At 34.5% G+C, this 18,167-nt stretch overlaps 2 protein-coding genes and 1 pseudogene across 5 annotated transcripts; 2 read left to right on the top strand and 1 right to left on the bottom strand.

The window, feature by feature from the left end:
• The first annotated feature begins 606 nt into the window (after positions 1 to 606).
• On the top strand, positions 607 to 7,920 carry LOC116136343 (elongation factor 1-delta 2-like). 4 transcript variants are annotated; one of them, XM_031422053.1, is made up of 9 exons: positions 607 to 752; positions 1,320 to 1,432; positions 1,545 to 1,661; positions 1,838 to 1,922; positions 6,475 to 6,595; positions 6,713 to 6,826; positions 6,999 to 7,160; positions 7,443 to 7,489; positions 7,582 to 7,920. In XM_031422053.1, coding segments are annotated over exons 2-7 (525 nt in total). In that variant the 5' UTR covers positions 607 to 752; positions 1,320 to 1,346; the 3' UTR covers positions 7,001 to 7,160; positions 7,443 to 7,489; positions 7,582 to 7,920. The 4 variants fall into 4 exon arrangements, with proteins under 4 accessions (XP_031277913.1, XP_031277910.1, XP_031277912.1 ...); XM_031422050.1 differs by lacking the exons at positions 6,999 to 7,160; positions 7,443 to 7,489; positions 7,582 to 7,920 and adding an exon at positions 4,358 to 5,498 and having other exon boundaries at positions 6,713 to 6,823; XM_031422052.1 differs by lacking the exons at positions 607 to 752; positions 1,320 to 1,432; positions 1,545 to 1,661; ... (2 more) ...; positions 7,443 to 7,489; positions 7,582 to 7,920 and adding exons at positions 1,929 to 2,032; positions 4,358 to 5,498 and having other exon boundaries at positions 6,713 to 6,823.
• Positions 7,921 to 8,880: 960 nt separating this feature from the next.
• LOC116136344 (elongation factor 1-delta-like) lies at positions 8,881 to 11,543 on the top strand. The gene is made up of 8 exons (XM_031422054.1): positions 8,881 to 9,046; positions 9,623 to 9,735; positions 9,848 to 9,964; positions 10,141 to 10,234; positions 10,490 to 10,613; positions 10,730 to 10,843; positions 11,016 to 11,177; positions 11,280 to 11,543. Coding segments are annotated over exons 2-8 (699 nt in total). The 5' UTR covers positions 8,881 to 9,046; positions 9,623 to 9,649; the 3' UTR covers positions 11,282 to 11,543.
• A 2,909-nt stretch (positions 11,544 to 14,452) lies between these two features.
• Positions 14,453 to 17,670, bottom strand: LOC116136318 (annotated as a pseudogene).
• Between the last annotated feature and the right edge of the window lie 497 nt (positions 17,671 to 18,167).

Below are 18,167 nucleotides of genomic sequence, written 5' to 3'. Positions count from 1 at the left end.
TATTAGTGGATGAAAAGAAGATATTAAAAAAAAAGAAAAAATGTTTTTTTTTTTTCTCATAACTTTTGAACTTAAAAAGTATTATACATAATAGAGTTATTGATATTTTTATAAAGAAATTTTTAATAATTTCACAGAGTTTTTAATAGTATGAGAGGGTGTTTATAATATTTTTATAAAGAATTTTTTTAATAATTTCATTGAGTTTTTAATAAATGAGAGGGTGTTTAATTATTTCAAGAATATACTAATAATTTCTTATAATTGTGGGTGTATTTTAAATTAATTATTGTATAAAAATATGAAAAATTATATTGAATAACCCATTTTTGGGATTTTAGTTAAAAAATAGGCTATTTCTAAAGCCTTTAATAAAATTACTATATTCTAAAATTCCTTTTTTTTTTAGAGATTTTCACAAATAAATCATTTTTCAATTCACACACACACAGAAAAAAAAAAAAAAAGGTTATTTATATAATTTCTTATAAAAAAAGATTATTTAATATAATTATATTAAATAAAAAAGTTTATTTAATATAATTTACTATAAGCATTTTTGTATATTTAGCTTTTTGAGACATAATTCAACAGCATAAACGACAAGACAAATCTAGACTCTTCAAGTCGACTCTCCCGCCTCCTTAGTACCCTCCTCCTGCTCGGCTGTCTCCGTAGTTCCCTCCTTCTGCTCGGCTGCTTGGGTCTCCGTCTCCTGTCTCCGTTTCCGCCGCCCCAAGCCTCCACACTTAGTAAGTCTACTTTTTTCTTTTCTTTGTTGTTGGTATTCATTGATTGATAAATGAGTTCAAAGTTTTTTACTTTTATTTTCTTTTAATGATAGTATTTTTGTTTTCCTCAATTTTTCGAGGCATTAACTCCTTCACAAGCTCCTAGATTTTTTTTATTTTAAATGTTTTATTTTTCATTTTAAAGCAAAACCCGGCTGGTTGATTGAGCTTATTGTGCGCTTTTGAGTACAATTAATCAATGGTTTAGTTTTACTTGCATGAAAAATCAAAATTTTCAATACTCAATTGAAAATTTGTTCGAATAATAATTTATCCTCTGGTGCTGTATGTTTATTTGTTATCAAAGAGACTGGAGCTCTTATGATCTTCTGTACCACTTTATTAATTTTACTGATTAAACAGTTTTTTTTTTTTGGGTTAATTTTTCTAAGTTTTCAGTGCTTAAAGCTACTAAAAATGATAGTTTCTGTTGGAGATAGCTTAATGTTGCTATAAGTTTTAGTTACTCAAAACTTATGGTTCGAGTAAAGGAAATGGATGCTTAAGTTTTGATTTCTATGATTGTAGTTCCAAAAAAAACCTCAATTGCTGGAGATGGCAGTCGTGTTCGGTGATCTTAACTCAGCCTCTGGTTTGAAGAAACTTGATGAGTACCTTCTGACTCGCAGTTATATTACTGGGTGAGTTCTATTTTGTCCCATATATGTCTGTGTCCTCCCAAGAATAGTGATGGTAATGATGGTTACTTTCGCCTGAAGAATTTTAAGCATTTTGCTGTGTTGCTCCTATCAGGTACCAGGCTTCAAAGGACGATATTACAGTTTATGTAGCTCTTTCAAAGGCACCGTCGTCTGAATATGTGAATGTGTCTCGTTGGTACAACCATATTGATGCACTTCTAAGGATTTCGTAAGTTCTCTTTTATTTGGTTGTTTCTCTGAAATAAGTTTGCCAGTGTTGTTTGAAGTTCTGTTTAACGATGGTGATGATTTTTAAGTTTCTTATACATGCCCTTGTTTCATTTTTTCAACGATCGCTTGTTTTGCGTATCTATTTCACTAACTTCGACAATATTGCCATTTAAGTGGTGTTTCGGCAGAAGGGTCTGGTGTCACTGTAGAGGGATTTGCTCCTATCACAGAAGAGGAGATTGCAACCCCTCCAGCAAAGGCAAGTAGTGTTCTGTTTTTATAACATGGAACTGCCTGTATATCTTTACTATGTAATTGCATCGTGCCATTTTGTTTGACAGTCGTGCAAACTGTAACACCCACATCAAGGTATGTAACTTTATTTATGTCCTAATATCCTTAGTTGAATCTTGTTAGTGTTATCTTAGACAAGTATGAAAGAAATTCTTTAAAATGTTATTAGGGGTAAAATGGTCATTTTACTCGTAATTAGATGAAATAGTGGAGAGTGAAAAGAAGTAGAATAACATGAAGAAGATAATAGAAATGAGGGCATTCTTGTAATTAATTGAGGGACATAGATGGAATTTTTAGAAGTGCAAGGATAAAATCAGAATCTATATATATTATTATGTAATATTAAGGATTCACGAGAGGAAACCCTAGCCATTCCACCCTTGTACATGCCACCCTTCACCCCGAAAGCTCTCAAATTTTCTTCAACCAATTTCAAGGAAATTCATAGAATTTGGCTTAAATTTGATAGATTTTCAATCTTAAGCATTCATAGGTAAGATTTTAATACCAAGATGTGAGATTAAATTTTAAAGTTTTGAATTCTTATGGTTTTATATGCTTAGGGTTTAAAAGGAAGAGAGTTCTACCAAAGGGAGGTTATAGTGTTGTTGTTGCTCAAATTTAAGTAAATCCAACTCTAGCTTTGATTTGATCCATAGTTGTGTAGAGTAATTTCTTGTGTGTTGTATGTGTTTCGATGATGAGAATTATGGATTGAATTGATGTTGAGTGATATGTAAATCTTATGGCCATGAGAAGTGATTCATTAGTATGTGATGAGTTGATGAAATTTTGGATGAAATATGAAAGGATGGATGTTGAGTGGTGGAGTTGAATTTCAGCTAGGTTGGATGTTGGCTTTATGAAAGGATGGACGTTGAGTGGTGGAGTTGAATTTCGGCTAGGTTGGATGTTGGCTTTAGGGAGTTTTTGGCTCCAATTTTGGTGGCTTGAGAGAGATGTGGAAGTATAACCAATTTAGTGTTTGCATGTGCATGTAAAGTGTTTGATGAAATTTCAAAGAAAGTGCATATATGAGTATGTTAGATTATCACCTTGTTATGGTATTGTTGTTGGTAGAGAATATTAGTTTTATAATGATCTCTTTATATGCCATAATGCATTCTTATATTTGAGTATTTACATTTAGAAGAATAACAAAGAATAAGCTTATTTACATACACATATACATATATGAGAACATTGAAGAACAAAGAGAAAGAAAGAAAAGAAATTAATTGTAGAATCATTATTTAAAAGAATATAATTAAAGAATCCTTCCAAATCTGAAATTTTTAATTAAAGAAATATAAAAGGTTATAAGAGAAGGTTGTTGCAATGGGAAACCCGTGAGTGACAGAGAAGCAGAATAGCTTTACATGCACGCCGCTTTCAATGAGCGGCCTCAGAATAAGAAAGAAGATTTTGTACAGTCCGTTGGAAGTGCATGTGGATGAGGGCTGTACCCAGAAAGAATTTCAGAATACACTCACACGGTGAGGGTTCCAAATCTATGCCTTAACCAAGTCTGACCGGCGAAGCAGAATAGAATAAAGAAAAGAAAGAGAAAAAGAAAAGAAAGAATAGAAACATAAATAAAAGAAAGAGAAAAAGAAAAAGAAAGAAACACAGTAAAAGAAAGAAACAGAAAACAAATTGAGAAATAGAAGACTGAATAAGAAAAGAGAAAAACAGAAAAGAAAAAGTTACTTTTTAGAAGAAGTTATTCACTTGTGCATGTGCATTATGCTACTTCTACTATCCAGAGTTTTCTATTGTATTCAGTGACACTCCAGTTTCTACTAATTGTGCTTACATATCGGTAAATGAGAAACCAGAATAATAGAAATAACGAAGAAGAATAGAGAAGCTAGATGTAAAAAAAGAACTCCAGATTAAGAGTAACAGAGGAAGAATAGTAGTATAGTTGGTTCACTTACTGAGCAATTAGTGTTCACTCCGTTGATTTCACTGTTTTTGCAGGTAGTAGATGAGATGCGGTCAGGTAGAACGTCAAGTAGCGGAGGAGAATGGCAACACTGTCCGTTTGTATTTTGTGGTTATTTATGAGATTTTGTTATTTGATGTAGGGATTTTAAATGTAAAGTTTGTATTTGGGCCCTCTATTACATACTTATATATATAAATTTTCTATGAGATATATAGTGAGTTTACTGTATATCTTTTAAAGAATTACTAGCTAGAGAGTTTATTGCATTTTTTGTATTAGAGCCAGGTTTTGGGAAAAGTAAGAGTCTTTTATTAGAGTGATTTGACAGTGTGCCTCTCCCGCCGCATTGACGTACCGTAGCTGACCGTTGTAAGTTTATTTATTTTCTTACTTATAGTAGATGAGTTAACTTAGTTGACTAATAGTGTTGGTGCTATGTGTTTTAGATGAGACGTATGACTCGATCAGGTAATAACAATGCAGTGAGTATGGGTGAACCATCCAACCCGTCAAGATTTACTCCCCCTGTCCTCGATGAAGCGAGGATTCGTAATATGATACAGCAGGTACTGGCTGAGAGTCAGGGGAAATCTATATCGGAGAGAGTTGAGACACCAGTTGTTGTACCGACCACCCGAGAGGAGAGAGAGCGACCAGTACCCCCTATAGTACCGTGCTGTCTTGAGCCTATTTATGGGTTACCTAGTCAGCATCAGCCGTCAGTATTTAGAGGTACGATGGACCCAATAGTAGCAGAAGAATGGATTCGGTCCGTAGAGCGTACGACGACACTTTTTCCCATGACAGAATGGGAAAAGATTCGGTATGCCAATTTTCTGTTTCGGGGTGATGCCCGAATATGGTGGGAGTTGATGGAGGATACTCATGATATAGCCTCTATGACCTGGGGAGATTTCAGAAGATTGTTTGAGACAGAATATGGAATGGTTGATCGAGTTCATGAAAAGACTCAGGAGTTTATCAATTTGCAGCAGGGGACCAGTTCAGTGAAAGAATATTCCATAAGATTTAATTCCTTGGCGAGGTTTGCACCAGGTATAGTGAGCACACCAGAATTGAGGGTGAACAACTTTGTCTATGGGCTAAATCCAAAAATAGCTCGAGATGTGATGGTAGGAGCCCAACCCCCTCAGACTTACAGTGAGGCCTTGGAACGAGCTTTACGAGCTGAAATATTTGTGAATAAGTTGATTCCAACAACTCTATCAGCATCAGCTCCTAGTGTTCCACCTCTCACTCCACAGAGAGGTAGAGCTGATGTCTCCAATAATAGAGAAGCGAAAAATAAGAAAAGATTTCAACCCAAGAAAAATAGGAGGGATTGGCAGAATAAAAGGCCGAGGACTATTGATTTTTCCCCATGTCAGAAGTGTGGGAGATATCATCCGGGGGAGTGTCTTAAAGAATTGGGCCGAAATGTGTGTTACAAATGCCAACAGCCGGGACATGTGATGAGAGACTGCAAAGCCCCTCCTGCACCCACAGCACAGACGTCCAGAGGTACCAATGCTCGGGTGTTTACAGTAGCACAGAGTGAAACCGAGGTCAGCCCATCCGCAGTTACCGGTCAGTTACTATTTCATTCAGTTTCCCTTTATGCATTAATTGATTCTGGAGCCACACATTCATTTATTACACATGGGATCATAGAAAGATCAGGTTTGAAATCTACTATAATATATCAGGCCATTAAGATAGAATTACCAGACGGTGTTAGTGTGGTAACTCAGGAGATGCTTCTGAGGGAGCCTGTAGTGATCTATGGAAGGGTGTTGCTAGTGGATTTGATTGTGTTTGATAATTTTAGGTATGGATTTCCTAGGGAGATATGGAGTAGAGATTAATTACTGAAAGAAGAAAGCAAGATTTAATCTTGATGATGGAGATAAGTTTAGTTTTGGAGAGGGCCACCAACTTAGTATGTTGATTAGCAGTGTAAAGGCCAGAAAAATGTTAAGAAAATGGTGCTCCTGGTATATTGCCCATGTGGTGTAAAGCAATGATGTCTCACGACTAGAGATCCAAAGTGTGCCAGTAGTTCGAGAGTCCTTAAATGTATTTCCTGATGATTTGCTAGGTTTACCCCCAGAAAGAGAAATGAAATTTAGCATTGAGTTGGCACTAGGGACAACACCAATTTCTAAAGCCTATTATCGTATGGCCCCAATCAAGCTTCAGGAATTAAAGAAGCAGTTTGTATTTTGTGGTTATTTATGAGATTTTATTATTTGATGTAGAGATTTTATATATAAAGTAAAGTTTGTATTTGGGCCCTCTATTACATATATATATAAAAATTTTCTATGAGATATTTAGTGAGTTTACTGCATATTTTTCAAAAAATTACTAGCCGGAGAGTTTATTACACAAACATTTTCATTTTCCACGCGTGCAGTTTCTGCATTGTTTTGAACCCTCTGAGTTTAAAACAGTGGGTTCATATTAGAAGAGGGTTGTGGGTTATCGGAAATTTTTTTGTCTCTCCTTGCTTGCTGAAACTTGGTCATGGGTTCTGATGACTTATATATAACATGGTTCTCAGGCAGCAGCTGCCGAAGATGATGACGATGATATTGATCTGTTTGGTGAGGAGACAGAAGAGGAAAAGAAGGCTGCTGAAGAGCGTGCAGCTGCCGTTAAGGCATCTGGAAAAAAGAAAGAATGTAAGCTTCTCATTCTTGGTAATTTATTAATTTGTCTATTGTCAAGAAATTTGACAATCTTCCTTGTATTCTTTAGTTAAAAATTAAAATCTAAACGCCCTTGCTTTTTATTCTCAGCTGGTCAATCATCAGTTTTGTTGGGAGTAAAGCCATGGGATGATGAGACAGACATGAAAAAGCTCGAGGAAGCAGTTAGAAGTGTTCAGATGGAAGGGCTGCTCTGGGGAGCATGTATGTTCTTTCTCTACTTCAACCATAGTCTTGGCCATCTTTAATGTTGGGACCGAAACCGTCTTTCATGTGAATTCATTCATTTCTTTCGCTGGTTTTGCTCTCCTGGGTGGTACAATTTTATGTTTAGTTACATTTCCTTTTCTAAAATACATATTTTTCGTTGTCACAGAGAAACTTGTACCTGTCGGGTATGGTATAAAGAAATTGCAGATAATGCTTGCCATTGTGGATGACTTGGTCTCTGTCGACAATTTCATTGAGGAACATCTGATGTCTGAACCAATAAATGAATATGTACAGAGCTGCGATATCATTGCCTTCAACAAGATATGTGAGTATTTATATACACGAAAAATGTTATCCTTACAATGACTTATACAAAGAAGACTATAAAGTGAGAAAAAAAACAAAGAAAAAACGGAAAAAAAGAAAGAGAGAGAGAGAAATCATGAAGATCAAGGGTGGGGGTTGTCTTTGTATGCCCTTTTTGTATTTATCTTTGTAAGATTAGTACTTCTCTTATAAACACACTTCTGGGCTTTTCGATTTCTTCAAATCATACACACAAAATCTCTGAAGATGTACTTACACATTGTGTTTTCTCTTGTTACAGAATACGTGAATCCCTGGCGAGGACTGCTGGAGAGGTTTCAAGGACAGGTCTTGTGTGTTCATTATCGCTCAAAAATTATTATTATATATTCTATTAACGTATCTGTGTTATTAAAAGAATATTTTGTGTTTTTTGACAGACAAGGAGGAGCATTCTCAGCTACTTCAACTGTTGTGTTAAAGCCTAAAGAAAGCAAAGTAATGCCATGTTTTTTAGATGGTTTTGTGAAGTTTGTGTAATGAAAATGAAATGAAGAGTTGAATCAATCCACTTTTTTTTATGTTTTTTTGTTTAATTTCTTTTCTTCCACTCTTCTCCTTAATTGGGTTCTCTCTTCTTCTGCCACTCTTTTGTATTATTAATTGTTGCTCTAATTCTCAAGTTGATGGATTTCTTTTTAATGAAATTCCAACTACGTGGAGATGGAATTCTCGATACCCCAATACATAGAAATGTAGTATCTTTCTTTGCTCATGAATTATTTGAAGAGTCGTGACAATGGGTTATTGTAGGATAGTTTCTCTTAAGGATTAGTCATGCGTGTAAACTGATTCAGACACCTTATTTAACGAAAAAAAAAAAAAAAATTAACGTCTCTTTTCTTGGATAAGCGTAGAAGGTTTAATTTTGGAATTTTATTTTAACATAATTTAAAAGAAGACAATGAAAGTAATATTCTATATTGTATTAATTTAGTAATATATGGATTATGTTTAAGTTTAAATAAAATTAAAAAACTAATGTCGATCTTATAAATATCATAATTACGTCATGCTTTTTATGTTATTTATATTCATCTTTGTATTGATCTTCAACAAATCTATGATCTCTAGGACATATATTTGTGTTTTATTAGTGGGTGAAAAGAAGAAATTAAAAAAAAAACAATTTTCTTTTTTCTCATAACTTTTAAACTTAAAAAGTATTATACATAATAGGGTTATTGATATTTTTATAAAGAAATTTTTAATAATTTCACAGAGTTTTTAATAGTATGAGAGGGTGTTTCTAATATTTTTATAAAGAATTTTTTAATAATTTCATTGAGATTTTAACAATATGAGAGGGTGTTTAATTATTTCAAGAATATACGAATAATTTCTTATAATTGTGGGTGTATTTTAAATTAATTATTAATTATTGTATAAAAATATGCAAAATTATGTTGAATAACCCAGTTTTGGGATTTTAGTTAAAAAAAAATACGCTATTTCCAAAGCCTTTAATAAAATTACTATATTCTAAAATTCCTATTTTTTGAGAGATTTTCACAAATAAATCATTTTTCAATTCACACACACACAGAAAAAAAAAAAAAGGTTATTTATATAATTTCTTATAAAAAAAGATTATTTAATATAATTATATTAAAGAAAAAAAGTTTATTTAATATAATTTACTATAAGCATTTTTGTATATTTAGCTTTTTGAGACATAATTCAACAACATAAACGACAAGACAAATCTAGACTCTTCACGTCGACTCTCCTGCCTCCTTAGTACCCTCCTCCTGCTCGGCTGTCTCCGTAGTTCCCTCCTCCTGCTCGGCTGCTTGGGTCTCCGTCTCCTGTCTCCGTTTCCGCCGCCCCAAGCCTCCACACTTAGTAAGTTTACTTTTTTCTTTTCTTTGTTGTTGGTATTCATTGATTGATAAATGAGTTCAATTGTTTTTTACTTTGATTTTCTTTTAATGATAGTACTTTTTTTTTTTCCTCAATTTTTCGTGGCATTTACTCCTTCACAGGCTCCTAGATATTCTTATTTTAAATGTTTTATATTTCATTTTAAAGCAAAACCCGGCTGGTTGATTGAGCATATAGTGCGCTTTTGAGTACAGTTAATCAATGGTTTAGTTTTACTTGCATGAAAAATCAAAATTTTCAATACTCAATTGAAGATTTGTTCGAATAATAATTTATACTCTGGTTAAGGTTGCTGAATGTTTATTTGTTATCAAAGTGACTGGAGCTCTTATGATCTTCTGTACCACTTTATTATTTTCCTGATTAAAAAGTTTTTTTATTTTTGGGGTTAATTTTTCTAAGTTTTCAGTGCTTAAAGCTACTAAAAATGATAGTTTCTGTTGGAGATAGCTTAATGTTGCTATAAGTTTTAGTTTCTCAAATTTATGGTTCGAGTAAATGAAATGGATGCTTAAGTTTTGATTTCTATGATTGTAGTTCCAGAAAAAACCTCAGTTGCTGGAGATGGCAGTCGTGTTCGGTGATCTTAACTCAGCCACCGGTTTGAAGAAACTTGATGAGTACCTTCTGACTCGCAGTTATATTACTGGGTGAGTTCTATTTTGCCGTATATATGTCTGTGTGCTCCCAAGAATAGTGATGGTAATGATGGTTACTTTCGCCTGAAGAATTTTAAGCATTTTGCTGTGTTGCTCCTATCAGGTACCAAGCTTCAAAGGACGATATTACAGTTTATGCAGCTCTTTCAAAGGCACCGTCGTCTGAATATGTGAATGTGTCTCGTTGGTACAACCATATTGATGCACTTCTAAGGATTTCGTAAGTTCTCTTTTATTTGGTTGTTTCCCTGAAATAAGTTTGTCAGTGTTGTTTGAAGTTCTGTTTAACGATGGTGATGATTTTTAAGTTTCTTATACCTGCCTTTGTTTCATTTTTTCAACTATCGCTTGTTCTGCGTGTCTATTTCACTAGCTTCGACAATATTGCCATTTCAGTGGTGTTTCGGCAGAAGGGTCTGGTGTCACTGTAGAGGGATTTGCTCCTATCACAGAAGAGGAGATTGCAACCCCTCCAGTTGGTGACACAAAGGCAAGTAGTGTTCTGTTTTTATAACATGGAACTGCCTGTATATCTTTACAATGTAATTGCATGTGCCATTTTGTTTGACAGTCGTGCAAACATTTTCATTTTCTATGCGTGCAGTTTCTGCATTGTTTTGAATCCTGTGAGTTTAAAACAGTGGGTGCATATTAGAAGAGGGTTGTGGGTTATTCGGAATTTTTTTTTTCTCCTTGCTTGCTGAAACTTGGTCATGGGTTCTGATGACTTATACATGGTTCTCAGGCAGCAGCTGCCGAAGATGATGATGATGATGATGTTGATCTGTTTGGTGAGGAGACAGAAGAGGAAAAGAAGGCTGTTGAAGAGCGTGCAGCTGCCGTTAAGGCATCTGGAAAAAAGAAAGAATGTAAGCTTCTCATCTTGGTAATTTATTAATTTGTCTATTATCCAGAAATTTGACAATCTTCCTTGTATTCTTTAGTTAAAAATTAAAATCTAAACGCCCTTGCTTTTTATTCTCAGCTGGTAAGTCATCAGTTTTGTTGGAAGTAAAGCCATGGGATGATGAGACAGACATGAAAAAGCTCGAGGAAGCAGTTAGAAGTGTTCAGATGGAAGGGCTACTCTGGGGAGCATGTATGTTCTTTCTCTACTTCAACCATAGTCTTCTCCATCTTTAATGTTGGGACCGAAACCATCTTTCATGTGAATTCATTCATTTCTTTCGCTGGTTTTACTCTCCTGGGTGGTACAATTTTATGTTTAGTTACATTTCCTTTTCTAAAATACATATTTTTTGTTGTCACAGCGAAACTTGTACCTGTCGGGTATGGTATAAAGAAATTGCAGATAATGCTTACCATTGTGGATGACTTGGTCTCTGTCGACAATCTCATTGAGGAACATCTAATGTCTGAACCGATAAATGAATATGTACAGAGCTGCGATATCATTGCCTTCAACAAGATATGTGAGTATTTATATACACACCTCTGGGCTTTTCGATTTCTTCAAATCATATACACAAAATCTATGAAGATGGACTTACACATTGTGTTTTCTCTTGTTACAGAATACATGAATCCCTGGCGAGAACTGCTGGAGTGTTTTCAAGGACAGGTCTTGTGTGTTCATTATCGCTCAAAAATGATTATTATATATTCTATTAATGTATCTGTGTTATTAAAGAATATTTTGTTTTGTTGTGGATTTTGCTTCTAGCTGATTGTCTATCATGAGTAATTTTGTAAGTTTTAGACCATTGTAGCCTGAGAGTGGGTTTTCCTTGTCTAGTTAAACAATAATATTGTGTGTGAAAAAAACGTTTTGACTTGAATCTCTCTTTTTCTGGGTTAAAGTGCATCACTGCATATCTATAAGAGCTTAAATCAATCGGCTCAATCTCTTTTTTCCGGCAAGCCTATGCATGTCTTTGTAAAATCAAGAATTTCTCCTGATGCGAGCTTTACTTGAGCAAAATAGGAAGATTGTTAAGAGCTCAAATCAATAGAAGATCCAAATTTGTATTTGGAATACAAATTCTTCGTTGAAACGCTATGTTTATGGGTGTTTTGATGGTTTTATGTAAGAAGAATGCAAATTTTTTTATTAGATTTTTTTTTTTTTTTTTTTTGGAAAGTTGTACTCAAAATTAAGTTCAATCAGATTCAACCTAAACCCATTAAGCATTTTTAACTCAGAAATAATAAATCAATCTATACATTTTGTAAGACAAGAATTCAGGAACACGCCTGTATCCTACTGTAAGATTATGGTGTTAAGGTAATAGTTTACGGTGAACAATCTTTCCGAGAAAATTGAAATATCACTTTATTTGCGTATGCAATTAATAAAAGTCCTCATTGTTTTATTTTTTGGCTAAAATAATGTTGGATAATAAATTTTTATTCTAAAGTTTGGTTTAAGTAACATTTTTGGTAATTAGGGTTCCGTTTGGTTGGTTTTGGGAATACATTATTAGTATTCCCAAAAAAGTTAACAGTAAAATGCCCAAAAACTCGTAATATTATCCAATATTATTCAACTTTTTTAAATCCCTAAATTTGTTAATTTAATTAAATACCCCTAAATATTTTTTTTCAAAATTACAAAAACACCTTAAACCTATATTATACCAGATTCGGCCACCACTGCCGAAAGTTGGTCAGAACCAACATATGATCGTCATTGACATCAACGACGGCCGTATCTTTGGCCGTCGTGTGCGAGCAAATGCGGTCAGATCCACCATGGATTTGGCCGGCAAAGGCCACATCGACGCACGATTGGCAAGATCCTGCTGGTCATACGCGATACGACGACTTGGCCACCCTCGACGGTGGTGGCCGCGTGTAATTATTAATGGGTGGATTGAAAATGTTTTTGTTAACTTTCAAAGTTTTATTATAAAGTGTTAGTAAATAAACAAACATAAGAGGTATTTTCATAGTTTCCAAATACCATCGTAATACCCGTCCAATTTAACTTTTTTTTAACTTTTTCAAAAAACTTTTCTAAAAATGCAAAAAAGTGAACCAAACGGAGCCTATTTTTTGATAATTAGTAATATTTTGGTTCAAGGTTACTTGAGGGCGAAATTGTTATTTTTCCCTATAATTGTATAAACAGCACAGAACACAACGTACAAACAGTAAATGTATGAATGGATGTAGAGGCGACATAGAGAAGATATAATATGAGGTGGCATACATGTGCTTCATTGTGGGATATTGCTTAGCTATTTTCATCACAATCTTATTGAAGCTGTGCTATGACAAAACAATAATGACCACCATCGCACATTGCTTGATATGTGCATTTACACTACAATATAAAGAGGAATTGACTGAATTTGTTTTCTATGCCCAGTCCATCCATACATAAGGTTCTATTACGGTAACCAATAACGTTACTCTCATTTGACCATTTCTATTCATAAGCCCTATCAATTCATAAGGTTCTATCTACAGTACCTCAGCAATGCTACCCTCCACATAGATCGTTGTGTTTCCGATGCCCAATCCATTCATACAGTTCTATCTACGGTAACCAAATCCTCAATCAAAGAAGAAGAATGAATGGACTTGTAAATATATCCGAATTATATCATGCAAAAACGTATTAAGAGTGTTTTATCACATGTGAGAAATGACATAACTTACCAATAGGTCATCTGGTGACTTGTACAATGCGATATTCAGATTTTATAATGTAGATGAATGGATGCCTCACGAAAGGCGTAAAGAGAACAAGTGCTAAATTCTCTTAATTCTTCTATGTCATCAAATCTCATACACAACACAACATTAGGAATACTACTAACCAGGCAACGAGGTGAATCACCCAAGCAAGCGCTTGACCACAAATGGCTTACTTAACATCAAGCTTTTCTCTTGGCTCTCTACCTAATCTCATCACAGGATCTGAACTCTTACAGAAAGGTTTCACGAAGAAATTTGTAGCAGAATAAGATGGATTTTGATATTCCTCAATACACATTTTTGATAATTTGAACAACATCTTCATCCTCGAGTCGTGTTCCTGGTAAGAATAAACCACCAAATATAGATTTCAATCGGCGAACTGAATGAACATGGGCTTGGATAAAAATAACACAACTTTAATAAAAATAAAGGAATTGAGTATACGAATATCAGGTTTTAGAATCAAACCTTGCCAACTCTGGGGCTTGTGTTTCACGCTTGACCCCCATACCAGAGCACTGCATAATTTTTTCCACAGTCAGTACTCACTTTGAGAGAAATAAGCTAGAAAGATGCAACAGAAACTAAAAAAAGAAACGACATTCAGCTCACTAGAGCATCTCAAGGATATCAAGTAAAAAGGAAATGAAGTGGCGTTTTGCGGAAAAGAAAATCCTAACCAACCAAAAGTAAATGATGACAAATGAATATAAGTGTCTTCATCCAAAGATTTCCCCAATACAGTGTCAGCAGCATCTGTTGACTTGTATTTCTAGGCACAAGTGATACCACTCTATTTGATTATGGCACTTGATGATCGTGTTGCCAGCAGACATAAAATGTTCGGGAGCAAACAACTAAACAAATGTCCAGAAAGACTTCTGTGTAAGCCCTGTAAGCTAGACCTACTATTTCCTCAGTACACAAAAATAAACGCCGGACTGACTCCTATGATAACTCCTTGTGTGTACGAAGAGTGAAAACAACTAAACAATATGTCCAGAATGGACTTGGTGTTTTCAATTACTGATGCTCCCATCTTTTAAGAAATCAAAACTTTTGAAGTCACAAGATATGGGAAATAATACTCACTACTAAATTGTTTAAGCATATCTTTATGGATCTGTTGCAGAAGTCCTCAACCTTCCTCCTCTTTGATGACAGAATAACAGGGTCTTCATAGTCTGGATTCACCCTGGGCTTGGTGTATATGCGAGTCAAATTAAGATATTCCCATATCTTATCCAGAGGCCATCAAGGTTCCATTCCAAATGAGCACTGTACAAAGTCATGCAAATCAAAGGTTAAGACTAAACAAGCAGGCGAAAAGAACTCGAAAGCATTATACTAAACTATCAAAAGGTAAACTATACATCATTGCTTATACCACATAATGGTAAAATCTACATTGTAATGCTTCATTCAGCTGGTCAGTGTAAAAGACAGTTTAAGTAAGATATTAATATCCATATGAATTTTACTCCACCCACAATTTACAGTATTTATCTTTAATGAATTTCAACATGTAATTGTAAGGGAGTTTACAGATAAAGGGTTTAAGCAATTATCAGATAACAAAATAAATATAGTACTAACCTAACCGGGCAGTAGTGAGGAAGTTTATCCAATATCTCCAGCTCTTCAAGGGTGTCTGATCAATCTTGTTCACAGCATAGATGCAAGGCATATATATCCTACTGCCCTCCAGACATCGAGGGTCATCAGCGGTGGCATCATACTCAAAGTAATATCAGCATTGTGAATTCTGTACTCACTGCATATTGCCTTCACGGTATCTAAGTCAAGATGTGTGTTGGAACAGTTGAGGTAAAATTAATACCTCCCTTATCCTTCTTCTGAACGTCAGATTAGGTGGTTCCTGTTTAACCTGTTGATATAAAAAAATAATTAGATCAATATGAACAATAAGCAAGTATTCAGATGGGAACAACTGCAAAAAATTGGCCCAAATTTCAAACAGCAGCACGTATACAGATTTCTAAATTTAAATTACAGATTAGATCAAACTAAGTACCAAATGCTTCATGGATGCATGATGTCAGAGGAAAGAGTAGGCTACTTAAAAAAAAAAAAGGTACAATGTTTTTTTTTTTCAGAGCACACCAAAAAGCTTTGCTTTTTGAATAAAGATATTAAAAGCACAATATTACCTTATACCAAATCCCTCAAGCTCTTTCTCTATCAGACGCTTGTGAGTTATTGGCTTTATTGCATCAAGAACAATTAAGATACAATTACATGTCCTGCAGTGCTGATAACCTGGATTCCAATACATGACTTTTTCAGCATACTGATTTGTCAGAAAGAGGATATAAAGATGCTTATGAACCAGAACTATGCAAACTAAAAATGTCAATTAAACCCATAACCATTTATACTAATATAATAGCAGTCATACAGTACATCTAAACTTTTCCATACCTATAATATACCGCTAAGGTAATAACAGCAACGATTAGTATCATTCCATTCAATGACATTGACAATCAAAATAGTTGAGATTAAAATGAATAAAAATTCAACTCCTGGAAAGTGAGGCTCCAAAGGAATTATGGCCCTCATACCCTTTTACAGCACTTTGAAATGAACAATCAAACATGCAGGCTAGAAAATCCTAAAATAAAAGTAGAATAAACAATTTCATGACTTACTGCCTTCCTCTACCCTTCCATCCTTAGCACCCTCAATAATACCAGGCAGATCCAACAACTGCAAACATAAACGAAGAAGCATTACATATATCATTAAATTATTTCAACCCTGAGGGAAACAGGGGAACAAAAACATGTCAACCAATAAATATTCATTTGCACTCATACAGACACCATATTTGGACAGATAATAATATATAGTTTCCTAACATAATGTTAAACATTCACTGTCACAGCTAAATTAACATTATAAAAGGCCATGTCACTGCCCAAAATAAAAAGGAAAGTATAAATAATAGTACCTGAATTTTAGCGCCTCTATATGTGATCACACCTGGGATACAGGTTAAGGTAGTAAATTCATATGAAGCAACCTGTATATCATAACAAATAAATCACATCAGGAATCCATGATAATGATGAGCAACAAAGGGAAAGGTTTACGTAGGAAGAAGGGAGTAAGAAGCAGGGATAATTGCATTTAGGAGGTTAGAAGAATTGTTAGGAAGGGACAGGTGGCCTATGGAGAGTGGAGAGAGAGAAATTCTGTTATGAATAAACTTAGGTGCCAGGAGGGAATAAAAGGGGGAGAAGGGAAAAGGGAGAGGCCTTGAAAAAGTTGATTAAGGATGGATAGGGGAGGTGACTGACCTCAAAGTCAGTATTATATTTCTGTTTTCTTCTGTATTAGCTTAGCTTATTTACTGGATTCTCAGTTGTGGATTATTGTAGCAGAGTCGAGTATTTCGGATGTACTGTTTTGCTGCCATTATATAGAGAATTCTTGTTTCGATTGTGAGTGGGATTGGAACTGTAACTAGATTGTAGTGTATTTGATAAGTTGCAGGTCAGGATCTCATCAGATTATAACTTTGCAGAAATTTTGAAAAAGAATCCCAATCCAACACATACAGCAGACATAGAATGACAATAAATACACAGGTTTCCATATTGTTCAGCCAAGCCTCTATTGAATATATGGTACCCAACCACTGCAGAACAAGTCACTGGACAAATGCAACACAGTGCAGATTTAACAAAATGAAAATACTTCAAATATTGGCAGTCAAACTTTATCATATAAAGAACAACATCACTTCTCCCTCCTTTCCACTCACCTCAATCTCTTACAAGGCAGAAAAAATGTTACAATACAGAATTTTAACTCTATAGGCTTCCAAGCCTTTACAAAAAAATATATCTCAACAACATAAAAATCCACACTAAAAGAAATGAAGTTCACAGGTGAGACATGCATCACTCAACAGTAGTTTTCAGAATTAAACTTCCAGGAGGCATATCACACTAAGTTGATTTAGCTTGTGTTTGACCACAAACAATAGATAATTTAATTTTTAAACTAGTGATTGCAATCAAACTTTCATACATTTATAAACCAAAAACCACAGGCTGGTGGCATTCATGAACAAGTAAAAGATAACATTTACAAGATCAAACAACAGTTTCATACCTCGAAAATGTCTGTTAATTTGTTTAAAAGTGTAGATTTCCCCACGGAAGGAAACCGACAAGACCAATCTGCATCTCCACTTTTAGTGACATCAAAACCTTCACCACACCACCACATCTTTTGTTGTAGGCTCAAGGAGTTCCTTCGTAACTTTGCAAGTTTAGCCTAGGGCACCACATAAACAATCACATATCAGTAATATCAAAGAAATTTGTAACACCAAGAGCCAATGTGAAGAAAGCTAACATGAAAAAAGCACTGTGAATTATTTCTAATAGATATCAAAACGTATCAGAAAAGTTGGAACATTTCAAAACTTGGGCTCTCTGTCAAAGCACCTAAACAATTGCGGTCCAAGAGTCAAAAGTTCAACTTACTCGTAATTGAAAAGTATTAGTGAGCCATAAAACACAGGATGTAAACTACAAAATTACTCACGAGATAACTAGTATGAAACAGAATCAAATAAATATGTTTAAAAACAAGAAAAGAAAACACTGAAATTTGTGAGCCACCCTCAACTTCAAGCCACCTGTATACATTATCTACTGCCAATATTAGCTCGAGACTTTCTTCAATTAGAATATTTTCTTGTCCAATAATCAACATAACAA

The sequence above is a fragment of the Pistacia vera genome, unplaced genomic scaffold (assembly GCF_008641045.1).
Source record: "Pistacia vera cultivar Batoury unplaced genomic scaffold, PisVer_v2 Contig310, whole genome shotgun sequence".
Taxonomy (NCBI): domain Eukaryota; kingdom Viridiplantae; phylum Streptophyta; class Magnoliopsida; order Sapindales; family Anacardiaceae; genus Pistacia; species Pistacia vera.
The sequence above is the reverse complement of the archived record's forward strand: the minus strand, read 5'-3'. Positions and strand labels throughout refer to the sequence as shown.